The sequence below is a fragment of the Aspergillus fijiensis genome (assembly GCF_003184825.1).
Source record: "Aspergillus fijiensis CBS 313.89 unplaced genomic scaffold BO72scaffold_55, whole genome shotgun sequence".
In the NCBI taxonomy this organism is placed as follows: Eukaryota; Fungi; Ascomycota; class Eurotiomycetes; order Eurotiales; family Aspergillaceae; genus Aspergillus; species Aspergillus fijiensis.
This window is the reverse complement of record NW_024469031.1, coordinates 252,221-272,583: the sequence shown is the minus strand read 5'-3', so window position 1 is coordinate 272,583 and position 20,363 is coordinate 252,221. Positions and strand designations below refer to the sequence as shown.

Below are 20,363 nucleotides of genomic sequence, written 5' to 3'. Positions count from 1 at the left end.
GGGTGCGGGGCGGGGGAGGGGTGATCATGAGTTTTTGGTGCGAGGGGGCGATGTTGAGGTGCTTTTCGAGGTGGAGGGTGAGGTCGTGGAGGGTGGCGTTCGCGGGGAGGGTGAGGGTGTGGGCGGTGTTGCGGTGGTGGATGGTGAGCTGGAGTTGGGGCTGCTCGTCGGCATCGTCGGCGGTGTCAGGTTCGTGAACGGTATGGTCTTCGATCGGTAGGGTTGGCGTGTCGGACATGGTGGATTTATGGTGAGCGATGTTGTGGTCATGTAAAGGAGGATGAGGGGTATAGTAGTGATTGAATCGTGGTGTTGAGGTTTCAGGCGATATAAAAGAGACTCCTCGACTCCATGATGGCGGGATTCGATCTTCTTCGATGCGGTTTTGTCAGCCGGATAAAATCACATGGAGATAAGCACAAGCACTCCGTTCCTGTTCCTGGTACCCTGCCTCAGGCATCAGTTCCAGGCACCTGGTAATGATCGTCGCTGCTTATTCTCAATCCGATTACGTGTAGGCTGCCTCGAGTAGAGTTCCAATAATTAGAGTGCTTGTTTGAAATATACCTCCAGCTCCACATGTACGACTGGTCCACCCCTTCATCTGCTCAATGGTGAGTGTTGTATGCAAGACGACTCGATCGAGTCTCGGGATTCGATTCAATTCACTAGATCAATTACATAGTATTGACTGGCCTGTATAAATCCTATAGACAACCCAACGCCATCCCACGTCATCCAGAACGCCCACCAACACCCTTTTATATACCCAACAGTATGCCTGAATGGATGCATGTCACAGCGAAAACGAACAAATTCAAGTGGTTATATACCTCTCCACGACCATCATCATTCATACTGCCGGTCGTCCTTATCGTCCTCCTTCTCCTTCGGCTCCGGCTCATCCATCAACCATTCTTCGAGTTCAGGATCAAAGGTATGGCTGGCACAGGCGAGGTACGTTAGCAACTCAAAAAGCCCAGTCCTTGATACCAGAAAATCAACTCACTCATGATAGTGCGTGTTTGTCAACGCTTTCTTCGAGTACTCATCCTCCAAGACCTGATCGTACTTGAACGGCACCTTAGCCGGCACTCCCTCAAAGGTCGTCCGGCGCAGAGGATAGATATCGTCGGTCTGGTACTTGTGCAAGTTCTTGCATTGCCACTCCGTGGGTTTGGTCGCATCCAGCCGGCTCAGCCCCGTGATGTCGATATACAACCCCGTGTTCATGTCGATCCAGCGCGCATCGATGATATTCAGTCCCTTGCCTCGATCGCGTTGACGAGCCCACGGATTCACGTCGACGAGGTATTTGCGCTCCACATTCTCCTCCTTCGCGGTGTACTGGACGACGGTCTGGTTGTAATGGTCCGCTAGTTGGAAAAGCGTGGGTTCCATCACTTGGGTGTCAATGTCCCAATCCCAAGGCATGACCTGTCTCCTAGCGTGAGTTTGGTTGACACCAGGAAGCGCCACGGAGGGGCCTGTGTGGGGAAAGAGAGCAAGGGGTCTTTTTTACCTTTCCGTTCCACCACCACCCGAGAAGCGTCCCATGTGCGATCCACGTCTCGAGCCCATTGTCCTCGAAAAAGTTCAGATATGCGCGGATCATATGCGTCAAGGTGTGGGATCGCTCCTCGTCGGGGACGGGCTCGGTGAAAAAGCGAGAGTCATAGTGGCCGAGAATATCATCGTTGCCTGGTTCCTGGAAATACTTGAATTCCTCCGACCGATTCAGTCCGTACTGCTCATATAACGGGTCCGGATCGTTGTGATTCAGCAGCTCGCCGTAGGTGTGATGGACCGCCGGTTGGGGTTGCGAGTTGGGCAAAGAAGTGACTGTTGTGGCCGTGGCGAGGGACCCGATCGTGCAGACGACGGCCAGCAGGCCCTGAGGCTTCATCTCCGGCAAGTGAAAGTCAAATGCGATAGGGGGTGTCGGGTGTGTTTGTGAATGTGCAATTGCCGGGGATAGAGAGTATCAATCACGCTTCTGCATGCATCCTGGGTCGAGGCGCAAGGGAGGGAGAGGGGGCGTAGCACGTTTCGCAAAGCGTGTTGATCTCTATATTTGTTCAAGGGAAGGGAGAAAGATGAAAGGGAACAAGAAAGGTTGCCGCCAATGCGCCGAGGGATGGAAAGCCACACACACAGCGCTATGATCGCATGCTCTGATTCAGATCGTTCAAGGTCCTTGGCCGCTGGTCCCGGAGATAATGGCACCTTCGGGTTCGGTTGTCCGGGTTATATTGACGTTGACCAATGACCTTGTAACACACCGACCAGGGCAAAGCAAGTTAAGTTAAAGTCAAGGGGGAGGGGAGGAGAGGGGAGAGGGGGGAAGGGGGGGGGAAGAGGGGAGCAAAGCGAAGCGAGCCCTCGGGGATAATTATAAGGAATAGTTCAAGAACGGAATGACTGTTGCTGACCCCAGCCGGCGATCCGGCCGATCCGTAGCGAAATTGGGGAGAGAGGATTTTTTGGGGGCAAGTGATAGTACCAAGTAGATTAGGAAGAATTAAGGAAGAAAATGGGGTAGCAATAATACAACTAATGAATGAATAATCCGAGATGACTTCAACCCGAGCCAGCGGGGCGGGCATTTGGCACCTCCACTTGGAGGCTTTTGAGAATCTTGAAGGTCACTCAAAAGCGCAGCATTTTCTCGCCGTGGTTCCATGGCTTGGACCCTGATCGTTCCTCAACTCGGCCAAGGGAAAAGGTCAGGGCGATGACGACAAGGGCGAATCGGACCAAGTATGGAGACAGATGAAAGGCTGGGTGTGTCAGGTGGGCTCGTAAAGAGAAGGGAAAGTTGTCGTATTGTCCTTCCTCAATCACACACTGTGAGTAAGTCTCATTGTCCGAAGCAGCCAAGAACTTGGAATTAACATGGCATCTCCCAGAGCGACTACTGTAGGGAAATACTAGACTAGGGAAAGGGAAAGTTGGGAACTGGAATCTCCTCCAGGCTCTTTCCGGAGATCCTCGCGTGCCATCTTGCCCAGACTAGTCTAGTCCCCACTGGACTAGATTACCTGAGTGGTCTTAGTCTCGTTGATTTCAGATCATTTACGGAGTAGTACTATGTAGGTAGTAGAGATCCATTCATTCCCCTTATGTTAGTTTACTGAGTGCCGGTAAGTCAAGTCAACTGACTAGGATAACAATACATAATCATGAATAAATGAATGAACTCAATCAATTGAGAGGCACAATTGCCGCCCACGTTACACATCAGTATGTACTCTGCGCACACCTCCCCCCCCCCCTCCTCCTCGAAGAACACGACATTGCATGACTCGAAACGCCAAGCGCGTGTGTGTGTGTGTGTGCAGCAAGCACAGCACACTGACGTGACCCTTAACAACGATCTATCTGAATGGTTCCGGGGGAACTGCTGCAATCATCCCATCCATGCCATAGGGTTGAAATGGCTTGCCTTAGCGTCGTCGACTTTCCACCCTGCCCTGCCTACCCTGTGCATTACATATCTTTTTTTTCATGATTCTCATAAGTGAACGGGAAAAAAACAAAAACAAAAGACCCATCCATTGCATCCGGCAGTTACCCAGTCCGAGAGGTTGTACGGAAGTCGGAAATAATAATAATGAAGAGTCAGCCAAAAAACCGCCCGCAAATCCCAATCAGAGCCTTAAATGATGAATCTCAAGCATGCCACCTGAGACAAACCCTGCGCGATTTAGTAATATGTAACTAATGTACTCTATCTCAGCCTACACCTTCTCCTCCTCCTTCCTCTTATTCTCTCTCAGGCACTACCAGAATGAGAGCTCACAATAGTCAACTTATACGGTAAGTACGGAGTAGTGATAAGAAAAACCCCCTTTCTTTTCCTATGCCCACCAACCCACACCCACACCCGCCACCGAGGAAACCCACGCGCCACGCAGAAAATATAGGGAGCTCCACTCCCAGGGAAACCGTTGCTGCAGCGGCTAGGACAGGAACAGGAACGACCATTCCTGCTTTTCCCTTCGCCCCCCCTTGGCATGGAGACTACGGAGTAGAAAAGAGAAAGGGAGGGAGCAGTGGAAGGGACCCTCATAGCTCAGCTACCTCAGTCTAGTCTACTAGCTACTAGCTGCCTGCCAAATGCCAAATGCCAAATGCCAATCCAGTTCAACCCATGCTAACCGATTCGGGAGCGCCTAAACTCTGTCCAACTTTCGAACCCCTTAGGCCTAGGGAAGTACTCCGTACACCGTACCTAGTCTCATAGAAATTACTATGTACTACCGCGAGAAGGAAGGACCTGGAAGATGCTGAGCCAACTTCCGACTTGGCAGTTGGTACGGAGTACGTTACTAGTCTAACCAACTGCTAACTACGATCCACTTAGCACACGCGATGTGGTCCTTTGGCATTTTCTGATTGCGTGCTAAATATGAAGCCAGCTCACCATCTCACTAACCCATAACCTACACACTCGTATTCGTATCCTGCATATGTTAAGTACCCAATAAGAATGCAGGGTCACATGATCCATAATCTTTCCATCCCTTGCTCGAGGCTACAATAAATAAAAGGCACTGATAAGCCTCAAATCACAAGGAGCACATCATGACCTCCAGTAGTAATTAACCAGTCATATACCGTTGCCTGAAACGTCTATCGAAACGGTCCATATCGTATCTATGTCTTTTATCCTTTCTTCTGCCTCCCATGTCCCGCTCACCAGCAACAGCACCGCTCTGAAAGCGATCCGAACAGGGAAAGACAAGACAAGGGCAGAACAGAAGTGGCTCGGAGTCGTTTTTACATCACAAGAGCCAGCCGTTTCTCGGCGATGCACAAAAAAAAAATAAGAAGAATCACAAATAAAGGAAATAACACGGGGGATCAAGATATTTGTATTGATTCGTGACCACATTCCAGCGCACTGCACCTGCCACACCGCTAGGCCAGTGGCTCAACCACCAAGAAGGACATTTACTCCTGAGCCTTGGCCTCGCCCTCAGCCGGGGCATCCTTCATCTCCGTATCATCAGCCTTCTCCTCGGCCTTCTTGGCCTCCTCCTCAGCCTTGCGCTGAGCCTCGGCCTCGGCCCGCTTCTTAGCGGCCGCCTCCTCCTGGGCCTGCAGGACGGCCTGGCGCTCGGCCTCGGCCTTCTCGCGGTGGCGCTGGATGATGGGACCGGCAATGAAGCGGATCTCATCCATCTTGGCCACGTAGACGGACTTGGTAGTGTCCTCACCCTCATCGTAGAGCCAGTCCTGTTGACGAATTAGCATGTTGACAAAACAAAAGATGAGCGGAATGTGGAACTAACCTCAGTGTCCATGAGCTTGGCACGCAGCTTCTCCTTCTCCTCCTCGCTGGCGAACTCGGAGAAGACACCGTCAATCTTGTCGCGGAGCTCATAGATGCTGGCCTCGAGCTCGTTCTTCTTCTCGTCGGTCTCGGCGATCAACTTGTCCTCCATGTACATGGCATTCTCACGCTCAGTCCAGGTGTTCTTGAGCGACTCGTCGATGCCAGTGGTACCGGAGGAGATGGGCAGATCACCCTTGCGAACCTGCTTCTTAACCTTGCGGGTCTTCTTGGGCTGCTCGCCGTCCTTGCCAGTGTCCATGGGCTGAGTACGTTAGCCTCGATCTTATTGATAATTCATAGGGAAAGGGAAACTCACCTCGCCGTTCTCGTTCTCCTCGGGAACGGGCTCCTCGACTTCCATGTCCTCGACATAGTAGCCGGACTCGACGTTGAGGATACCGTGCAAGTTAAGGCGAGCCTTGAGCTTGCAGATCATGAAGTCGTCGTTGGCGTCAGCCTTGACGCCCTTGACAGAGAAGCGACCAACCCAGGGGTTGACCTTGCCAGGAAGCATCTCGGGCTTGGCGTAACGAGCCTCGAGGTCGAAGGGCTGCTTGCGGTAGAAGGTAAGGATCTTGGTGGAGGGCATGACGTTGCCGCGGTTGAAGACAGTCAGGCTGGTGTCCTCATCGGGAATGTCGGCGGATTGCTCCCAGGTGAACTCGATGGGGTAGTTCACAATGTCGTGCACGGAGAAGTCACGGACACGGAAGACGGGGGAGAGGATGGCACAGCTGAAAGCACAGCCACGGGCAATGGCCTCATCCTGGTTCAGGGTGAAGGACAGGCCCTTGCCAAAGAACTTGGCAACGGCGTCCTTGACGGCGGGGACACGGGTACAGCCACCAACCATCTCAATGGAGTCGATGTCATCGACGGTGAGCTTAGCCTCGGCAAGGGCCTGCTCGAGAGGAACGGTGATACGCTCAAGGAGGGGCTTGACCATAACCTCCAGCTCCTCACGCTTGACGATGGCGCGGACATCGACGTCCTCCATCAGAGACTCAATGCTCATGGGAGCAGCAGGGTTGGCCGACAGAACCTTCTTCATCTTCTCGGCGGCGGCGAGGGTACGGGACCAGGCCTTGGGGTTGGAGCGGACATCGATCTTGAACTTCTCCTTGAACTCATCGGCAAAGTGCTCGGTGAGAGCCTTGTCGAAGTTACGGCCACCGAAGTGACGGTCGCAGGCAGTGGCCTTGACATTGAGCTCACCCTTGCGGAACTCAACGATGGAGGCGGTGTAGTCGCTGTAACCGATATCAACGAACATGACACGGCGGGGCTTCTCCTCGGGGCCGGGGAGGTCCAGCTTGGTGATACCGTATCCGAGAGCAGTGGCGGTGGTGTCATTGATCAGACGAAGAACCTTGAGGCCAGCGATCTCACCAGCGTCGATCATGGCGCGGCGCTGAACGTCAGTGAACCAGGCGGGCACGCTGATGGTGACGTCGGAAACGGGGAGCTTCAACTCCTTGGCGGTGATGTCTCTGATCTTGGTCAAGTACATGGCGACCAGCTGAGTGGCAGTGAACTTCTCCTTCTTGCCGAGGTAGCTGACCTCAACACCAGCCTGGCCATTGACATCACAGATCTGGGCCGTGCTGTACTCCTGCTCGAGCTGAACATCGGGGTCGCTGAAGGAGCGGCCGATCAAACGCTTGAGGTTGCCAACGGTGTTCTTCAGGTTGGAGGTCTCTTGAGTCTTTGCGGCCTCACCGATGTGTCTGCTTCTGGCGCTGAAACCAACCAGGGAACTATTGCACAAACCAGATTAGTATTCTTGCGCAGAACGAACAGAATAATGGACTGGCGCTAACTTACGGGGTAGATCGGTTGGAAACTTCGTTGGTGATCTGTTCATGGTTACAAGGTAATGGTTAGTCTCCGTTTGGGATAATATGATAATATGAGTCTCCGCCAAAGCTAAGCAGGAGAGGAGCGGGAAAAATGAGTAGAGGGGCAGAATGGGGGAAAAAGAGATAGATATACGCACAATATCAATACCCTTGTTACGGGCAACACCGACCTTGGTGCTCTGGGCACCGAGATCAATACCAACGACAGACATTTTTGTGTGAGAGAGGGAGATGTGGTGGGGGGGAGGGCGAAGAGAGAGAAAAGGTAAAAAGAGGTGTTGGTGGGAGGTAATATGGGGGAGGGGGAGGTTGGGTGAGGATCCAGAGCAAAAAGACGAGGAGGGACGAGGGGGAGAATTTGCAGCCACGCCACTATCTGTTAGGTAAGTAAGGTAAAGTGGCTCAGTTCGTCACTCGTTATGTGATGTCGGGCAACGGCGGCAATGAATGGGTATCAATCGATAATATTAGGAAATTTACAACAGGTTTGAATTTTTCAAAGGGGAATCAAGAGTTTGAATAGTTACTAGGAGCTCTATCAACGCGAAAGGAGACCTCTAGCTAGAAATAACACGAATTTGACTCATCCAGCAGTGCAAACTATCAGGCGAAAAGCCAAAGCTGAGGATCTCATCATCGAACCTTCCAGCGCCTACTCGAGCCCTCCCGCCAGATCACCGCCCGGCGCCTGCCTGGCAGTTCCTCTTCCACCGCCTTGGCGGGGCTTATCGATAAATCAGAGTTTTACTTTCCCTGCTATTGGCCACAAGCTGCTCAGCTCGGTATGACTGCCTCAGGCTGCCAGGCAATAATGTACTACGGTAGTAAACATCGTCCAGATTGGAGATTCAAATGGGCAAGGTGTTTCTACAACTGAATACAAAATAAAACACCCACAGGGGGAAAGATGGAATCCTGAATACCACCAAAAGAGAGGCGCGCATGTTAACAATTCATGATGGAACATGCATAAATATTCCAACACTCCATCGCTGCATTCACCGGTTCCTTCTCCCACGTCGCCCCGTACGCAAAAGACATTGAATAGCCGGCGTTCCTCTAATCCGGTGGGAGGAATCACCGCAGGCCCGCGCTGGCAGAAACCGAAACATACTGCTGAGTCAAAGGGGTTTCATGCCTGGTCCGTCGGTCGTAATAACGTTCCGATAGTCGGCATCCGCGTCCATTGTTTCACTCGCAGTGCTATATGTGGCTGCAGCATGTGTCTGGTCGCTTGGCAAATGCACTATGCCACTCTCATAGTCCTCCGCTGATGGTAGACGCGACCCAACGACTGCGACTCCAGATCTATAGCTCGTCTTGATGTCTACTGCAGAATCGGTATACCCTGGTGTACCACTAGCGTGATAGTGTCTGGCCTGCTCCTGTCCCTTGACCAAGCTCTCCACGGGCAGTGGGAGACAGATTGAATTGGTACCAGAATCTGTTGTTGCCACTGACTCCAGAGAGTAGGACGGATGCAGCCCTATCCGAGGTACTCCAGGAAGAGGTGTCATGTACTTGACCATGGCAGACTCGAGGTCTTCTTGTTTGTGAAGATCGCCGTAATCATGGGGAAGTGGTGGTGCACCCGACAAGCGTCCGTGGATTTTCTTGCTTGGGCGGACGGGTATGCCTCTTTCGTCCTTCTTGGTTCGAAACGTATCAACCATCACGTTGAGCTCATCTCCTTGCTCCCGAGCTTTTTCTACTGCTTCCTCCGGTGATGTATACTCGTCCGCTTTTGCTGCATCCGCGCGGGGTCCTCCCCATGTGCGCTGGCCGGCTGTGAAAATACCATACACCATGTAGAGCCAATTGAAGAAGGGGTTCACAATGAACATCAGCGGGTAGAGCCAAGCTTTGAACCGCTTGAGCTTCAGCCCAAAATAAAGCATCAGCAGGTAGTTCAGACCTAGAGAGATTGCGATGAATCCCACGGGAAGACTCTCTATCTTGCTAGATGTAGTGATGAGTGACACAACCAGGATTAAAAACAGCAAAGCGGTCGTCCGGATTGTATTCTGCATGAAGCGTACCAAGCAGAGAAGCGGATATCGCCTCCAGAGTCTGGCATCGGTTAGCATGCACACTTCGTTGGTGATGAAGCCCAGAAACCAGCGGCGTCGTTGCTTCAGGAGGCTACTGAAAGTCTGAACAGCTTCGGTTTTGCAAAAGGCACCGGTGCACATCTGGATCTGATAGCGCTCGGCTGCACCGATCATGAAAAGGTGCGTCAGCCATCGATCTTCGCCGAGATGGCATTTGCCGTAGTCGAAGAGATCCTCACACTGCTCAGCCTTGTCCGCAAAATAGTACTTGGCCATCTTGCGAAAAGCCGAGAACCTCAGAATTGTTAGCGCCCCTGGAAGGCAGGTAACAGCACCACATCCAGATTCCACCGAGCGCTCAAAGAGTTGACCGTGGACATACTCCATGTCCTGCAAGACTGTGATGAGAGAGTTCTTCGCTGTCGTTGACGTGAGGATACCAGTCATTGCCAGCATGTTATGCTTGCTTCCTGGTTTCAACTCCATGTCGTACATGAAGTTTTGGAGGCACAGCTTGTCAAGAATGCAGTCAGAATCGATGAATAGAAGGAAGAGGTCGTCTTGACGCTTGAGGTAATCAGCGTACACCTTGTCGATCAGCCTGAAAGTTTGCTTTTGGCAATTTCGTTTGCCGCCATGCTTGAAGCGGGACACCGTTATCCTTGCACCTTTGTATGTCACATCAATGCTCTGCGGGTAGGTCTCCAACGAGATGGGAATACCGAGATGCTGGATAACCTGAAGATAAGACTCATCAATCTGGCCTCCGTCGTAAGAGAGAAACACATGAATACAGTATGCTGGATAATCACTGCAGACGACCGAGTCGATCGCCTTGATTAGTACGCGTGGTTCTTCTTTGAAGACCGGCATGACTATGACCGTCTTAGGTGCAGTGCGATCATCCAATGCTTGTTTCACTCGCTTGTTTCTTCCCAGAGAATTTATGATGAGCCGATTAACGCAAAATAGCCAGGGTATCACGAGAAGGACGGAGAAGGTCCAGAACGCGAACCATTGTAGAACGGAGGTCAATCTCGTCGGAAAATAGCGAGTTATCTGTGTCGGCAAGGGAAGGATGGCGATCATGACTGGAAAGAATATTCCCCTGGGCACATGGCCAATTAGGTGATGCTAGACATGATCTCAACCTGAAAATAAACTCACCTGAGCAAGGTGAAAAGTAAAATCATAACGACTGCCAGAACTTTGATGCTCCAGTGGTCTGCTTTCTGATAGACTTTAACGAGGCAGTATATGAAGGCTGCAAGAAATAATATCCATTCCAATAGCGCAGCAACCAGCAAAGGCCCTAGTACCGAGACATAGACGATCTATAGGCTTTGTTAGCCTCGGCTATCCTATCGGAGCACGAAGGTATCGAGGTACATCTTCTTTTGGCCATCGCTCGAGGTTCGCAAATTGTCCTTGCGTCGTCATATCGATGTAAAGAGTCCAAGGCGACTGTCAACTAGTAATCGGGCAGATGAACGTAAGACTTCAGGTAAGCGATATACTGTGAAGAGCACTGTGAATACTGTTCATTGTCTGAGCAAGCTCTATGCCACCATCGCAAAGGTCACGGCAAAAGCCCGATCTTGTATAAGATGCAGCGATGCTGATACTAGCCGAATAGCTGAGGCCGAATAGATTGGCATGAAAAGCATTGATGAAAATGACGCCTGACCATAACTGCATTCATGTACCTAACAACTCAGAAGGTCCCCGCAAAACCCGAGTAGTCAAGACAACATGAAGAAAAGGCAGGTGCGTCTACTGCCGGAAGGAAAGTAGGACATGTTGAAATATTGCTCAACCAGGGCAGTGAATTGTGAACCCAGACGAACAACTCATCTATTTCCAACTCCTTTGCGAGATCAATTGTGGGGCGGAGTTAGTATTTGTATTTGCAAACCATTGTTTTGAAATGCGATGGGAACCAAGTAGCGTGACACACCCTGGCTACACGTCGTTCGGCTAGTGAGGACACCGACAAGTGTATGTACTTCATCAATTGAGCAAGCGACACCAGTCGTCAATGTCAGAACATTGCGTGATAGAAGAAAGGGCCCCAAGAAAGCAGTTGCTTTTTTGCGCCATCGAGTCTGTCAATGCTGCTTTGAGAAGAGCTCAGATTCTTGATCGATTGATATTCAGATGCTGAGGCTGATTTGAGCAACATGTGGCAGGACCAGCTCATTGAATTGACGTCTGATGAGCATTGGTTAGTCAAGCATTCTGATCACTACATTGATGTTTCTATTCCAAAGTATGATGGTGGTACTCATGCGAAGAGTAGAAGTTAGATACAGCCGGACAATTGGTAGAGGTAGTGTATAGTTCCAATGTCCCAAAGTGGTTAGTCGCACTCGCTCCCGACTCAATCATGCGCCACATATTTATGCCTGAGGCATTAAGGGAGTCGACGAATGTGGCGCCAGCTCCGCGGGCGGTCAGAAAATTTCCCCCGCCGCGCATTGGCCTGGGAAATTTCCCTCTTGCAGCAGAGGCAGAAACTCCCTTTCTTTCCTTCAATCTTATTTTATTTTTTTAAAGTGGTTCTGGACAGATTTTCGTTCTGTCCACAAATTTCCTGCATCTCGTGCAACTGAAATACTCACAGGTGAGCATTCACTCCTACTCGATCTAATTTGCCCCCCATTCTTGCTGCACGCGGACATCCGATCATTATTGGCCAGGTAAATCCGTATCGCGGCTGCTCCCCCCGGCGAGAGATTTCGAATTTATTGATGCTCGCTTACCCCTACCCATCCCCGCGCATTCTTGATAAATACTAATTTTCGGGTCTGCGGTTACTGATATCTTCTCAATTGCAGGAGGTGCATCCTTATCATCATCTTACCGAACACACCTCATATCCATAATATCACAACATGTCTGACGAACAAAAGCCCGTCGCCCAGCCCAATGCTGAGGCTGAGAAGGATGTCCAGAACGTTCTGGCCGAGTTGAAGGGTGAAAGCACCGAGGCTGCCGCTCCTGCTGCTGCCGTCGAGGAGACGAAGCAGACCGACGAGGCTGCCGAGGAGGCCCGTATCGTGGAGGCGGCCGCCAAGCTGGGCGAGAAGTCCGCCCAGGCCGAGGAGCAAAAGCAGGAGACCAAGAAGCAAGAGCAGCAGCAGCAGCAGGGTCGCGGAGGCCGCACTAACTACCGCAACAACGTCAAGTTCGACCCCTCCAGCCAGGAGGTGACCAGCGACCCCGTGCAGATCCGCAAGCAGGTCGAATTCTACTTCTCCGACTCCAACCTCCCCATGGACAAGTTCCTGCTCTCCAAGGTCGGTGGCAGCAGCAACCGGCCCGTCTCCCTCGAGCTCCTCCACTCCTTCAAGCGCATGCGCCGCTTCCAGCCCTTCAGCGCCATCGTCGAGGCCATCAAGACGTCCGAGACCGTCGAGCTCACCGACAACGACACCTGCGTGCGCCGCAAGACCCCCCTGCCCGAGACCGTGACCGAGAACCACAACCCCACCGTGGTCCGCGTGTTCGAGGACAAGGCCATGAGCCGCAGCGTCTATGCCAAGGGCTTCGGCGAGGAGGGCCCCACCACTCAGCTCGAGATCGAGGAGTTCTTCGCCCCCTACGGCCCCGTCAACGCCATCCGTCTCCGTCGCTCCTACGACAAGACCTTCAAGGGCAGCGTCTTCGTCGAGTTTGAGTCCGAGGAGAAGCAGCAGGCTTTCCTCGCCCTGGACCCCAAGCCCAAGTGGAAGGACCAGGACCTGCTCATCAAGAGCAAGAAGGACTACTGCGAGGAAAAGGCCCGCGAGATCGAGGCCGGCCGCATCAAGCCCAGCGGCGGCCGGGGACGTGGTGGTCACCACCGTGGTGGCCGTGGCCGCGGCGGCAACCGTGGCGGTCGCGGCGACAACAAACGCGGCGACTGGAGGGATCGTCGCGCCGCTGAGCAGAAGAACGGATTCAGCGACAAGAAGGAGGAGCCCAAGGAGGAGCGTAAGGAGATTCAGAAAGACGCCCGGTAAGTTCCTGTCTACATCCTTGCATATCCTCAATAAAAAAAAGTGACCACAATTTCTAACATTCTCCTCTCCAGGGGCGTCCCCGTTGTCCAGAGCACTACCGACGAGTCCGCCGGTCAGAAGCGCTCCCGTGAGGAGGACGGTGCCAATGGCGACCACCCCGCCAAGAAGGTGGATGCCAAGCAGGAGTAAAGACTTGCAGCAAAAAAAAAAAAAAAAAAGAGAGAGAGAAAAGAAAGAGACCTCGATACCAGTATTTTGTCTATTTCATGAAAGAGAGTGTGTGGGATGGGATGACGAGAGAGAGAAAAAAAAAAAGCATGGCCTGGGCTCAATTTTCTTTGACTTTTAAAAGAAGACCATACTATAATGGCGTTGTATAGTTACCCCCTATTTTGTTATCATTTAGCTTTTCTTCCAAATGGACTTGGGTTCCAAAGCATTTATGTCCGTGTCCGTATATCCAGTGGCTGTGGGTTCTTTAGTAGAAGTCTGACAGTTGTGGTATTCCAGCTCGATCCAAAATCCGCAGGATGTAGAGGTTTGTGTGTATATACAATTGACTGTTATCCCTTGTTTCTGTTTTGCAGCTTCCCTCCAAGTGATGTCTGGTTGGCTATATAGGTATGTAAGGGCTTGTTCAAAAGCGCTACGACGGACGTGTGAAAGGTGATTCCCCTTATTTCTTCTTCTTGGTCTTGTCGACAACATCGATCCATTGCGAGCGCAGTCCGCGCCGGGATAGTGCCTCCTCCAGCGCCCGTCGCTGATCACCCTGGATCAAGACCTCCATGACGCCTTTAGCTGCGCCCGTGGCCTGGGCGACACTGGTGCTGCTGGCGCATTTCTTCTGCAGCTCCTCGGCCAGCAGGCTGGGGATGATGCCAAAGACCTCCAGGCCGGAGACCTTGGTGACGGTCTTGGAGCCGGTGCGGCGCTCGAGGGTGATGGTGGCCTTGGGGGCGGCGCCGGCCTTGGGCTTGACGCCACCGGCCAGCGTCTGGCCCGGTTTCAGGATCACGTAGTGGGCCGTCAGGAGGGCGTGGTCGTCGACGAGGCGTTTCAGGAGGGCGTCGCGGGTGGTCTTGCCGCGGGCGAGGGTGCTGCGGTCGTCTGACGAGCCCGAAGCAAAAACGGTGGTGGCGAGGAAGGGGTTGAGGTTGACGATGCGTTTGTTGTGGGGGTCGATCAGCGGCGGGTTCTGCGACTGCAGGTACTGGTCCAGGTGGGCGGAGACGTCGGCGTACTTGTAGTAGTTGCTGGGGTGTGTGCTGGACAGCGCCGGGAAGATCGTCGGCGCCAGCTTGCCCGTCGGTCGGTACAGGATCTGCACGGTAAGCGTCTGGCCCACAGAGGGGTCGCTGTCGGAGGAGGCGATGGCTTTGCTGCTGGTCGGGGCGGCGCCGGCTTTGTTGCCGGCGGCGTTGTTCTCGGCGGCATTCTTGGAGGGCAGTCGGTAGGGGACGAACTGCTCGACCCGACGATCGTTGAAGTCGACGTCTAGAATCACGGTTTCCTGGCCGTTGCGGTCCTTGGATTTGACCAGGCGCTGCTTGTCGAGATATTTGATGAACTTTTTCACATTCTTCCAGCTCGTTTTCTTGACCTGGTAGAATTGAGCCTGTCGGGGGGTGTGAATGGGAAGGTAGGGCGTGATCATGTTCGACACCAGCGCGGACGGCTGGACTGGCAAGGACAAGCCGTGGTTGGGCGCTGAAGGGTTGTCTTGTTTGAGCTTGTATAACGAGTAAAGGAAGGCCTTCTCGAAGGCGTCGTCAATCTCTGTGCAATGTTAGCTGAACGCACGAAATGTTATCGGAAGAAGTAGCAGGCCTCTCTAACCTTTGGTCGATGGCTCTTTCTCCTCCACGACAGGCTCTTCCTCGACCGGTTGAGGTGCTTCAGCAGAAGCCTCGTCGTCTCCCGCAGCCTGAGCAGAAGCCTGCTCATCCAAGTGAAGATCATTCACTGCTCCCTCAATCTCCTTCGTCTCGCCGCTGTCCTCCTCTTCGACGTCGTCCCACCCTTCCAAGTATTCGGGAGCCGGTTGACCAGGCTTGGACGACGAACTCCAAGCCCAGAGCTCGTCACCCTCCCAGTGAAGTCCACGGACAGCATGACCCTTAGCGCCCTGCACTTCTCCCAGCGCCGAGACATCGATCTCACAGACCCCTACGAACCGCGGCACGGTATACCTGTCCAGATCCGCCACGGCGACGACCGCACCTTTAACCGCACGCTCGTCGAACGGCGGCTCGTTCGCGATGCCCGGAGTCATCAGATCCGCACCTCCCTGGAGCTTCTGCATGACCATGCCCGGAGTGTGCAGCAGAGGTACTAAGTCTGCGTTGTGCCATAGTGTGTAGACTGTCGGGTAGAGGCGCCCGTCGGCGCCGGGGCCGTGGTCGACCTTAAACCACAGGACGCGCTCGTCGCCTCCGGGATGCGCCCCCACGTAGACGGTACCCTGAACCTCGTGGAGCTGCGGTCCGGCCGTCGTCGTGAAGCGCGCGGACAGGCAGTTATCGGGGAGAAGCGCATTCCGGATCGAGGTGAGGTTTGGCGCCGTCGGGTTGGATGCGCTGCTGGGGGCAGCCGAATCGTCACCGCTGGGCTCGGTGGGCGCACTCGATGAGGGGATCTCGATCTTGTAATCAGCGATAATCTGATCGGCGATCTTCCTTCGATCAGAAGAGCGCAAGGGCGCAAGGTTCTTGATCTGTCGTCATCAAAATGTGGTCAGTGATGAAATTTGAGTAACCGGCTCGGAGACTCGACAGTGCGGGGGAGGGGTAAGTTACGGTGGGCTTTTTCTTGAACATGACGGCGGAAAAGAGAAAGATAGAAGGAGATAATATATGTGCCAATGTAGTAAGTCAACTAGTAAGTCAACGCCCTCCAACCACTCCAAGATCAAAGGCGCGCAAAAGGGAAAAAGCTATGTTATCCAGAAGGAAGAATGGATGGGCTTGTGATGGAGGGGAATGTGATGGATGGGTCTGACTGCCGCAACAACAATCGGCCGCTTTTCCCCGCCTTCGATTTGATTGATCATCGCGAGTCGCGAGGTACAGTACGTAACATAAAAGAACAAAACATAGTCATCCTGGCCATCCCATCAACAAGCTTGACATGATGTAAAGAGACATCTCCCACTACCCTGCATAGCCATATCCCCTTATAACTCCATACAATCTCTGGCGAAACAACAAGCAGTGCTAAAATAATCTCATCAGTATTCCTCGCACAATACAAACCCCCAAGTATAAAGGACGTCGGAACATACCCCAATACAGCAAAATGCAGTCCACCTTCCTGTAGAGCCTGCTACTTTTTCTGCTTCTGTTTCTTCTCCCACTCTTCCTGGTCCATATCTCTCAAGCCTTGCATGATCTGCTTGGCCTCCGCGAGGTCTTCCGGATCGTGAATTTTCAGGCCGTAGGAGAGCCCAAACTCCCAGAGACCGCTATAGCCGGAGTTCTTGAGCCACTTGGATTGACTCATCTGGTTGGGTTCGATGTCGCCGTCGGCGGGCTTAGTCCTCTGCGCAGGAGGCATATTGGAGAAGAGTTGCTCGGAAAGGCGGATGTTAGGCGAGAGAATCACAATCAATGTATGTGGCTAGGTGAGGTGCGTAGTGGGAAAGTGAAGGCAAGTGAACTCAGGCAAGGAACCACCCACATCATCATTTTCTCATTCACTCTGTCAGGTGCACCGCGGCTGCTTCCACTTTGAGCATGCGGAATGAAAGTCCGGATATAGATACAGAGCCAGATTCCATTGTTTTTTCTGTCTAAGGATCTCCTGCAGTTGCAATTGTAGCAAGTCTGGAGTCTCTACGATGTGAAAATGAATTTTGTCCTATCGCTACCTCAGGAAAAATTGGATTGGAAAAACGTGCTTCTGAATTGATTTTATAGATACATAACAGGATGCCCGACCCGTAATGAATAGAATAATCACAGTAAAATGGAAAAGCACAATGGCTACTTATATAGAAGATTGGAAAAGAAGCGTGATCGGTCTAGTGTTCACCCCAGAGCATAGCGCTTAGGCGGAGAGGTCACGGGCGTGCTTCTTCTCGCTAACCAACCAGGTGAAGGTCTGCTTGAGAACGCTGAGGAACTGATCAGCGCTCAGAGACTCGAAGTAGCTGGTGAGGTTGGTGCTGGTGGACACGGAAGCACTGGAGCTGCTGGAGGCAGAGCTGGAGCTGCTGGGAGTGGCAACGTAGGTCTGCTGGGGAGCGCTACCGGTGACGGTGACTTGCGCAACCTCAGTGGAGGTCTGGTAGGCAGTGGCAGTATCAGTCTCAACAGCGGTAGCAGTCTGAGTAACGACGGAGCCAGCAGCAGAGGTGACGGAAGAAGCAGCGCTGGTAGCGGCGGCGGCAGTAGTGCTGGAGCTGCTAGAGGCGGCAGCGGAGCTGGCAGAGCCGGAGCCGGAGCTGGAGCTGGAGCTGGAGCTGGAGGAGCTGGAGGTAGCGTTGTACATAGCAGGTCCGGGAATATCGTAGGAGGAAAGAGACTGGTAGATGTTGACGAGGATACCAGCATCAGTGTCCTTGTACAGGCTCTCACCAGCAGTGCCAGAAGGAGCGAGATCACCGCCGCCAGTGACCTTCAAGTTGAAGCACTGAGGGTAGTTCTGAGCACCATCCTTGTTACCAGCAGAGTGAAGGGCAATGATTTCGTGACGGAGGACGTAGTTGCCAGCCGCAATGTCAGAGGGGATGGTCACAGTCCAGCTGTTGTTGTTGGCGATCAAGTTATCACTGGCCCAGGTACCGGGGACGTTGTCGTCGTTGATAAGACCGCTCTCGTCAATCTTGAAAAACTCGAGGTCGGTCTTGGTGACGCTACTGCAGTCACCATTGCAGTTGGCAAGGTAGGTCAGGACAGGGCCGTGATGGCTGTCGGGCCAGGTAGTCCACTGGAGCTCAACAGTACCACCGGCCTTGACCTCAGCAGAGATGGCACCGGGCTTGGCACTCTTGTGGCAAATGATGTCGGCATCAGCATACTCGCTACCGTCGACGAAACCCAAGTCGGTCGCCTCGGTAGACCATCCAATGGTCTCCGGGGGATCGCTGGAATAGGGGTAGGAAGTGACAATGTAGCCGCCATAGTAGGTTCCGTCGACAACAGCACCCGACACGTAACCGTGGCCAGCGACGAGAGCGGCCGAGCCGAGAATAACACCAGCAAACTTAGCAACAGACATTTTTCGATCGACGCACAGCGTGAAAGTTCTTGAAAAGGATGGTTTGGAAAGAGTGACAAAGGCGGTCTTCAATCAATGAAGCCTGGAATGAAAAAAAAGTAAGAGAATGGAAGGTTCGGGGACCCAAGTAAAGAAAGGAATGAGAAGCTTGGTGAGAAGAATGAAGAAGCTCCCAAAGTGGTGATTTGACGCCTTCTTATATCTTCTTCGATTCTCTATCTCATCGAGGCTTGGCCAGAGCTCAGACCGGATAACCCCCGAGGCCAGAAAGATGAAAGGTTCATTGCAGCCGGCCATGCTACACGTAGATTGCCTTGGCACCTGTCAAGTTTCCACAACCTGTGCGGTTGTCGGATGCTGAATATTGACTGAGATAGGGTCGCCGCAGCAAGGCGAGTCTGAGATTGATGAAAGCCAGGCACCGGGCCACTAAGCGTCGACACGGCGGTGGGGTTCCGGCGTCAACGGTCGAGACATTCTCAGGGACAAACACTACTTTTGACTTAGCGCTACTCGGAGAGGAGAGTCGGAATGATACCAGAACGACCCCGATGGATATTAACTACTTACCTTAGCGGGCGAGTGGAGCTGCAAGCGCCGGTGCTCTGGCGGCAAGTCTGCGACAGAGCAAGTTTCAACGGGGAGCCAAGCTGCTCCAGGTCCGCCCTGCCAAGAAATGCCATTTCTAAAGAGTCGCAGAATGTGTGGACCAACCGGGTATTGAACCGTCTAAGCAAGGAAGCTCCGACTTCACAAAGTTGTAGGAAAGCTTGGAGGATGAAGCGAGCGGGCGGGTTGGTGATGATGGTGATGGTTTGCTGACTGCTGACATGGAAGCTCTGAAGCTACACTACAAATTGGGAAGCCACGTGCCATGCTGCCCTACCGACCGATACTCTTAGGAAACTTGTACCAATCTCGACTTTACAACACTCTTCCCTCATGACTTTAGATCAAGAATCTCTCAAATACCAATTGATTCTATCATCACAAACTTACTTCTTACTGGTATAATGGTGGACGGACCATGAATGAAGGCTCATGGCTCAATGGGCAGAGTACTCCGTACAGTCTAGGTTCATCCTCGGCCTGTGAGCCGGCGTTTCCACCTTCCCGACTAAATGGCGCCGTCTAGTCACATACTAATTAATTAAAGGCGCGCGATCCATCAGGTAAGTCGAGATCGAGACTTTCAATGGAAATTGCAAGGAGGACTATTTGACGCTGTCTTGGCACTAGAATCTCCTCCATATAAGACTGTATCCCGATCCCTGCGTCCCCATGTTTCTCAAAGAAGCTGGAGGCTGGAATCTCAGGTCTTCTCGGATATGTTCCGCGCCCGTGCTTCTTGCCACGCAACGTCCAGCCTCATCTCTAAAGAAAGTATCATCTAGATGCTTGGGTTGTAAACATGGGTATGAGGATAATAGCTCAGGGTCTACGGCTAAATGCAGGGTCATGCGGCATGCACGGGTTGGTAGCAGCTCGAAACGTCTGATATACAGAGTAACTACCCCTACCATGCTACTGTCGTGGGTCCGATCAGTGCCTTACCCACCCTTCTCGTTTGCATCTTCCAAGTGGACCTGCAGATGCATATTTGAAACACTTTTCGGGAGAGCATCGACCGTTGCTTAGGCTGTTGTGCTCTGTCGTCTTCATTTCGGCCAACCAAGCTTTTTCTGAACGACGTGAGGATGCTTGTTTCTTCTGGAAGGCTGAATGTCTCATTCGCACAGTTTACCAAGGAGAACAACTGAGATAATCAAGTTCAACCAGCCGCAAGCTGTCTCCCTATATTGAGCTTGAATTCACAGGTTCCTAAGCGCCGGACATCGCACAGCGGGAAATAAAAAATGCTTTGGTCACCCTCGTTTGACGACTTTTT

General features: G+C 52.6%; 7 protein-coding genes across 7 annotated transcripts; 1 reads left to right on the top strand and 6 right to left on the bottom strand.

The window, feature by feature from the left end:
- Window positions 1-626: 626 nt before the first annotated feature.
- BO72DRAFT_451396 (putative mannosylphosphate transferase (Mnn4)) lies at window positions 627-2,342 on the bottom strand. The gene is made up of 3 exons (XM_040945477.1): window positions 1,523-2,342; window positions 1,010-1,437; window positions 627-943 (listed from the first exon to the last, which is right to left on the bottom strand). The coding sequence occupies exons 1-3, from the start codon at window positions 1,904-1,906 to the stop codon at window positions 850-852; spliced, it is 906 nt and encodes a 301-aa protein (XP_040797867.1). The 5' UTR covers window positions 1,907-2,342; the 3' UTR covers window positions 627-849.
- A 2,267-nt stretch (window positions 2,343-4,609) lies between these two features.
- Window positions 4,610-7,783, bottom strand: hsp88 (Hsp70 chaperone Hsp88). The gene is made up of 5 exons (XM_040945476.1): window positions 7,338-7,783; window positions 7,166-7,197; window positions 5,658-7,098; window positions 5,298-5,603; window positions 4,610-5,241 (listed from the first exon to the last, which is right to left on the bottom strand). Exons 1-5 carry the CDS (start codon window positions 7,410-7,412, stop codon window positions 4,957-4,959), a joined length of 2,139 nt encoding a protein of 712 aa, XP_040797866.1. The 5' UTR covers window positions 7,413-7,783; the 3' UTR covers window positions 4,610-4,956.
- A 345-nt stretch (window positions 7,784-8,128) lies between these two features.
- On the bottom strand, window positions 8,129-10,585 carry chsD (chitin synthase D; the record flags this gene model as incomplete). The annotated part of the gene is made up of 2 exons (XM_040949631.1): window positions 8,129-10,359; window positions 10,419-10,585. Coding segments are annotated over 2 exons (2,205 nt in total), but the record flags the coding sequence as incomplete, so codon positions are not given.
- Window positions 10,586-11,761: 1,176 nt separating this feature from the next.
- Window positions 11,762-13,444, top strand: BO72DRAFT_488742 (tRNA maturation protein LHP1; the record flags this gene model as incomplete). The annotated part of the gene is made up of 3 exons (XM_040948054.1): window positions 11,762-11,874; window positions 11,951-13,251; window positions 13,327-13,444. Exons 2-3 carry the CDS (start codon window positions 12,146-12,148, stop codon window positions 13,442-13,444), a joined length of 1,224 nt encoding a protein of 407 aa, XP_040797864.1. The 5' UTR covers window positions 11,762-11,874; window positions 11,951-12,145.
- A 208-nt stretch (window positions 13,445-13,652) lies between these two features.
- Window positions 13,653-16,210, bottom strand: BO72DRAFT_411843 (putative RNA binding protein Ligatin/Tma64). Its single transcript, XM_040942470.1, has 3 exons — window positions 16,054-16,210; window positions 15,095-15,971; window positions 13,653-15,034 (listed from the first exon to the last, which is right to left on the bottom strand). The coding sequence occupies exons 1-3, from the start codon at window positions 16,072-16,074 to the stop codon at window positions 13,932-13,934; spliced, it is 2,001 nt and encodes a 666-aa protein (XP_040797863.1). The 5' UTR covers window positions 16,075-16,210; the 3' UTR covers window positions 13,653-13,931.
- A 77-nt stretch (window positions 16,211-16,287) lies between these two features.
- BO72DRAFT_451392 (uncharacterized protein) lies at window positions 16,288-16,880 on the bottom strand. The gene is made up of 2 exons (XM_040945475.1): window positions 16,539-16,880; window positions 16,288-16,470 (listed from the first exon to the last, which is right to left on the bottom strand). The coding sequence occupies exon 1, from the start codon at window positions 16,808-16,810 to the stop codon at window positions 16,580-16,582; it is 231 nt and encodes a 76-aa protein (XP_040797862.1). The 5' UTR covers window positions 16,811-16,880; the 3' UTR covers window positions 16,288-16,470; window positions 16,539-16,579.
- A 254-nt stretch (window positions 16,881-17,134) lies between these two features.
- Window positions 17,135-18,740, bottom strand: BO72DRAFT_226691 (lytic polysaccharide monooxygenase auxiliary activity family 9 protein). The gene has a single exon (XM_040939818.1). The coding sequence runs from the start codon at window positions 18,473-18,475 to the stop codon at window positions 17,303-17,305; it is 1,173 nt and encodes a 390-aa protein (XP_040797861.1). The 5' UTR covers window positions 18,476-18,740; the 3' UTR covers window positions 17,135-17,302.
- Between the last annotated feature and the right edge of the window lie 1,623 nt (window positions 18,741-20,363).

Coding starts and splice junctions, on each gene's coding strand:
- BO72DRAFT_411843 (XM_040942470.1), bottom strand. CDS start 16,074: ATGTTCAAGAAAAAGCCCACC. Junction 15,972..16,053: donor TGTTCAAGAAAAAGCCCACC/GTAACTTACCCC, acceptor TGATGACGACAG/ATCAAGAACCTTGCGCCCTT. Junction 15,035..15,094: donor GAAAGAGCCATCGACCAAAG/GTTAGAGAGGCC, acceptor AACATTGCACAG/AGATTGACGACGCCTTCGAG.
- BO72DRAFT_226691 (XM_040939818.1), bottom strand. CDS start 18,475: ATGTCTGTTGCTAAGTTTGCTGGTGTTATTCTCGGCTCGGCCGCTCTC.
- BO72DRAFT_451392 (XM_040945475.1), bottom strand. CDS start 16,810: ATGCCTCCTGCGCAGAGGACTAAGCCCGCCGACGGCGACATCGAACCC.
- BO72DRAFT_451396 (XM_040945477.1), bottom strand. CDS start 1,906: ATGAAGCCTCAGGGCCTGCTGGCCGTCGTCTGCACGATCGGGTCCCTC. Junction 1,438..1,522: donor GGTGGTGGTGGAACGGAAAG/GTAAAAAAGACC, acceptor GCTAGGAGACAG/GTCATGCCTTGGGATTGGGA. Junction 944..1,009: donor ACAAACACGCACTATCATGA/GTGAGTTGATTT, acceptor CGCCTGTGCCAG/CCATACCTTTGATCCTGAAC.
- hsp88 (XM_040945476.1), bottom strand. CDS start 7,412: ATGTCTGTCGTTGGTATTGATCTCGGTGCCCAGAGCACCAAGGTCGGT. Junction 7,099..7,165: donor GTTTCCAACCGATCTACCCC/GTAAGTTAGCGC, acceptor TTTGTGCAATAG/TTCCCTGGTTGGTTTCAGCG. Junction 5,242..5,297: donor CCAAGCTCATGGACACTGAG/GTTAGTTCCACA, acceptor ATTCGTCAACAG/GACTGGCTCTACGATGAGGG.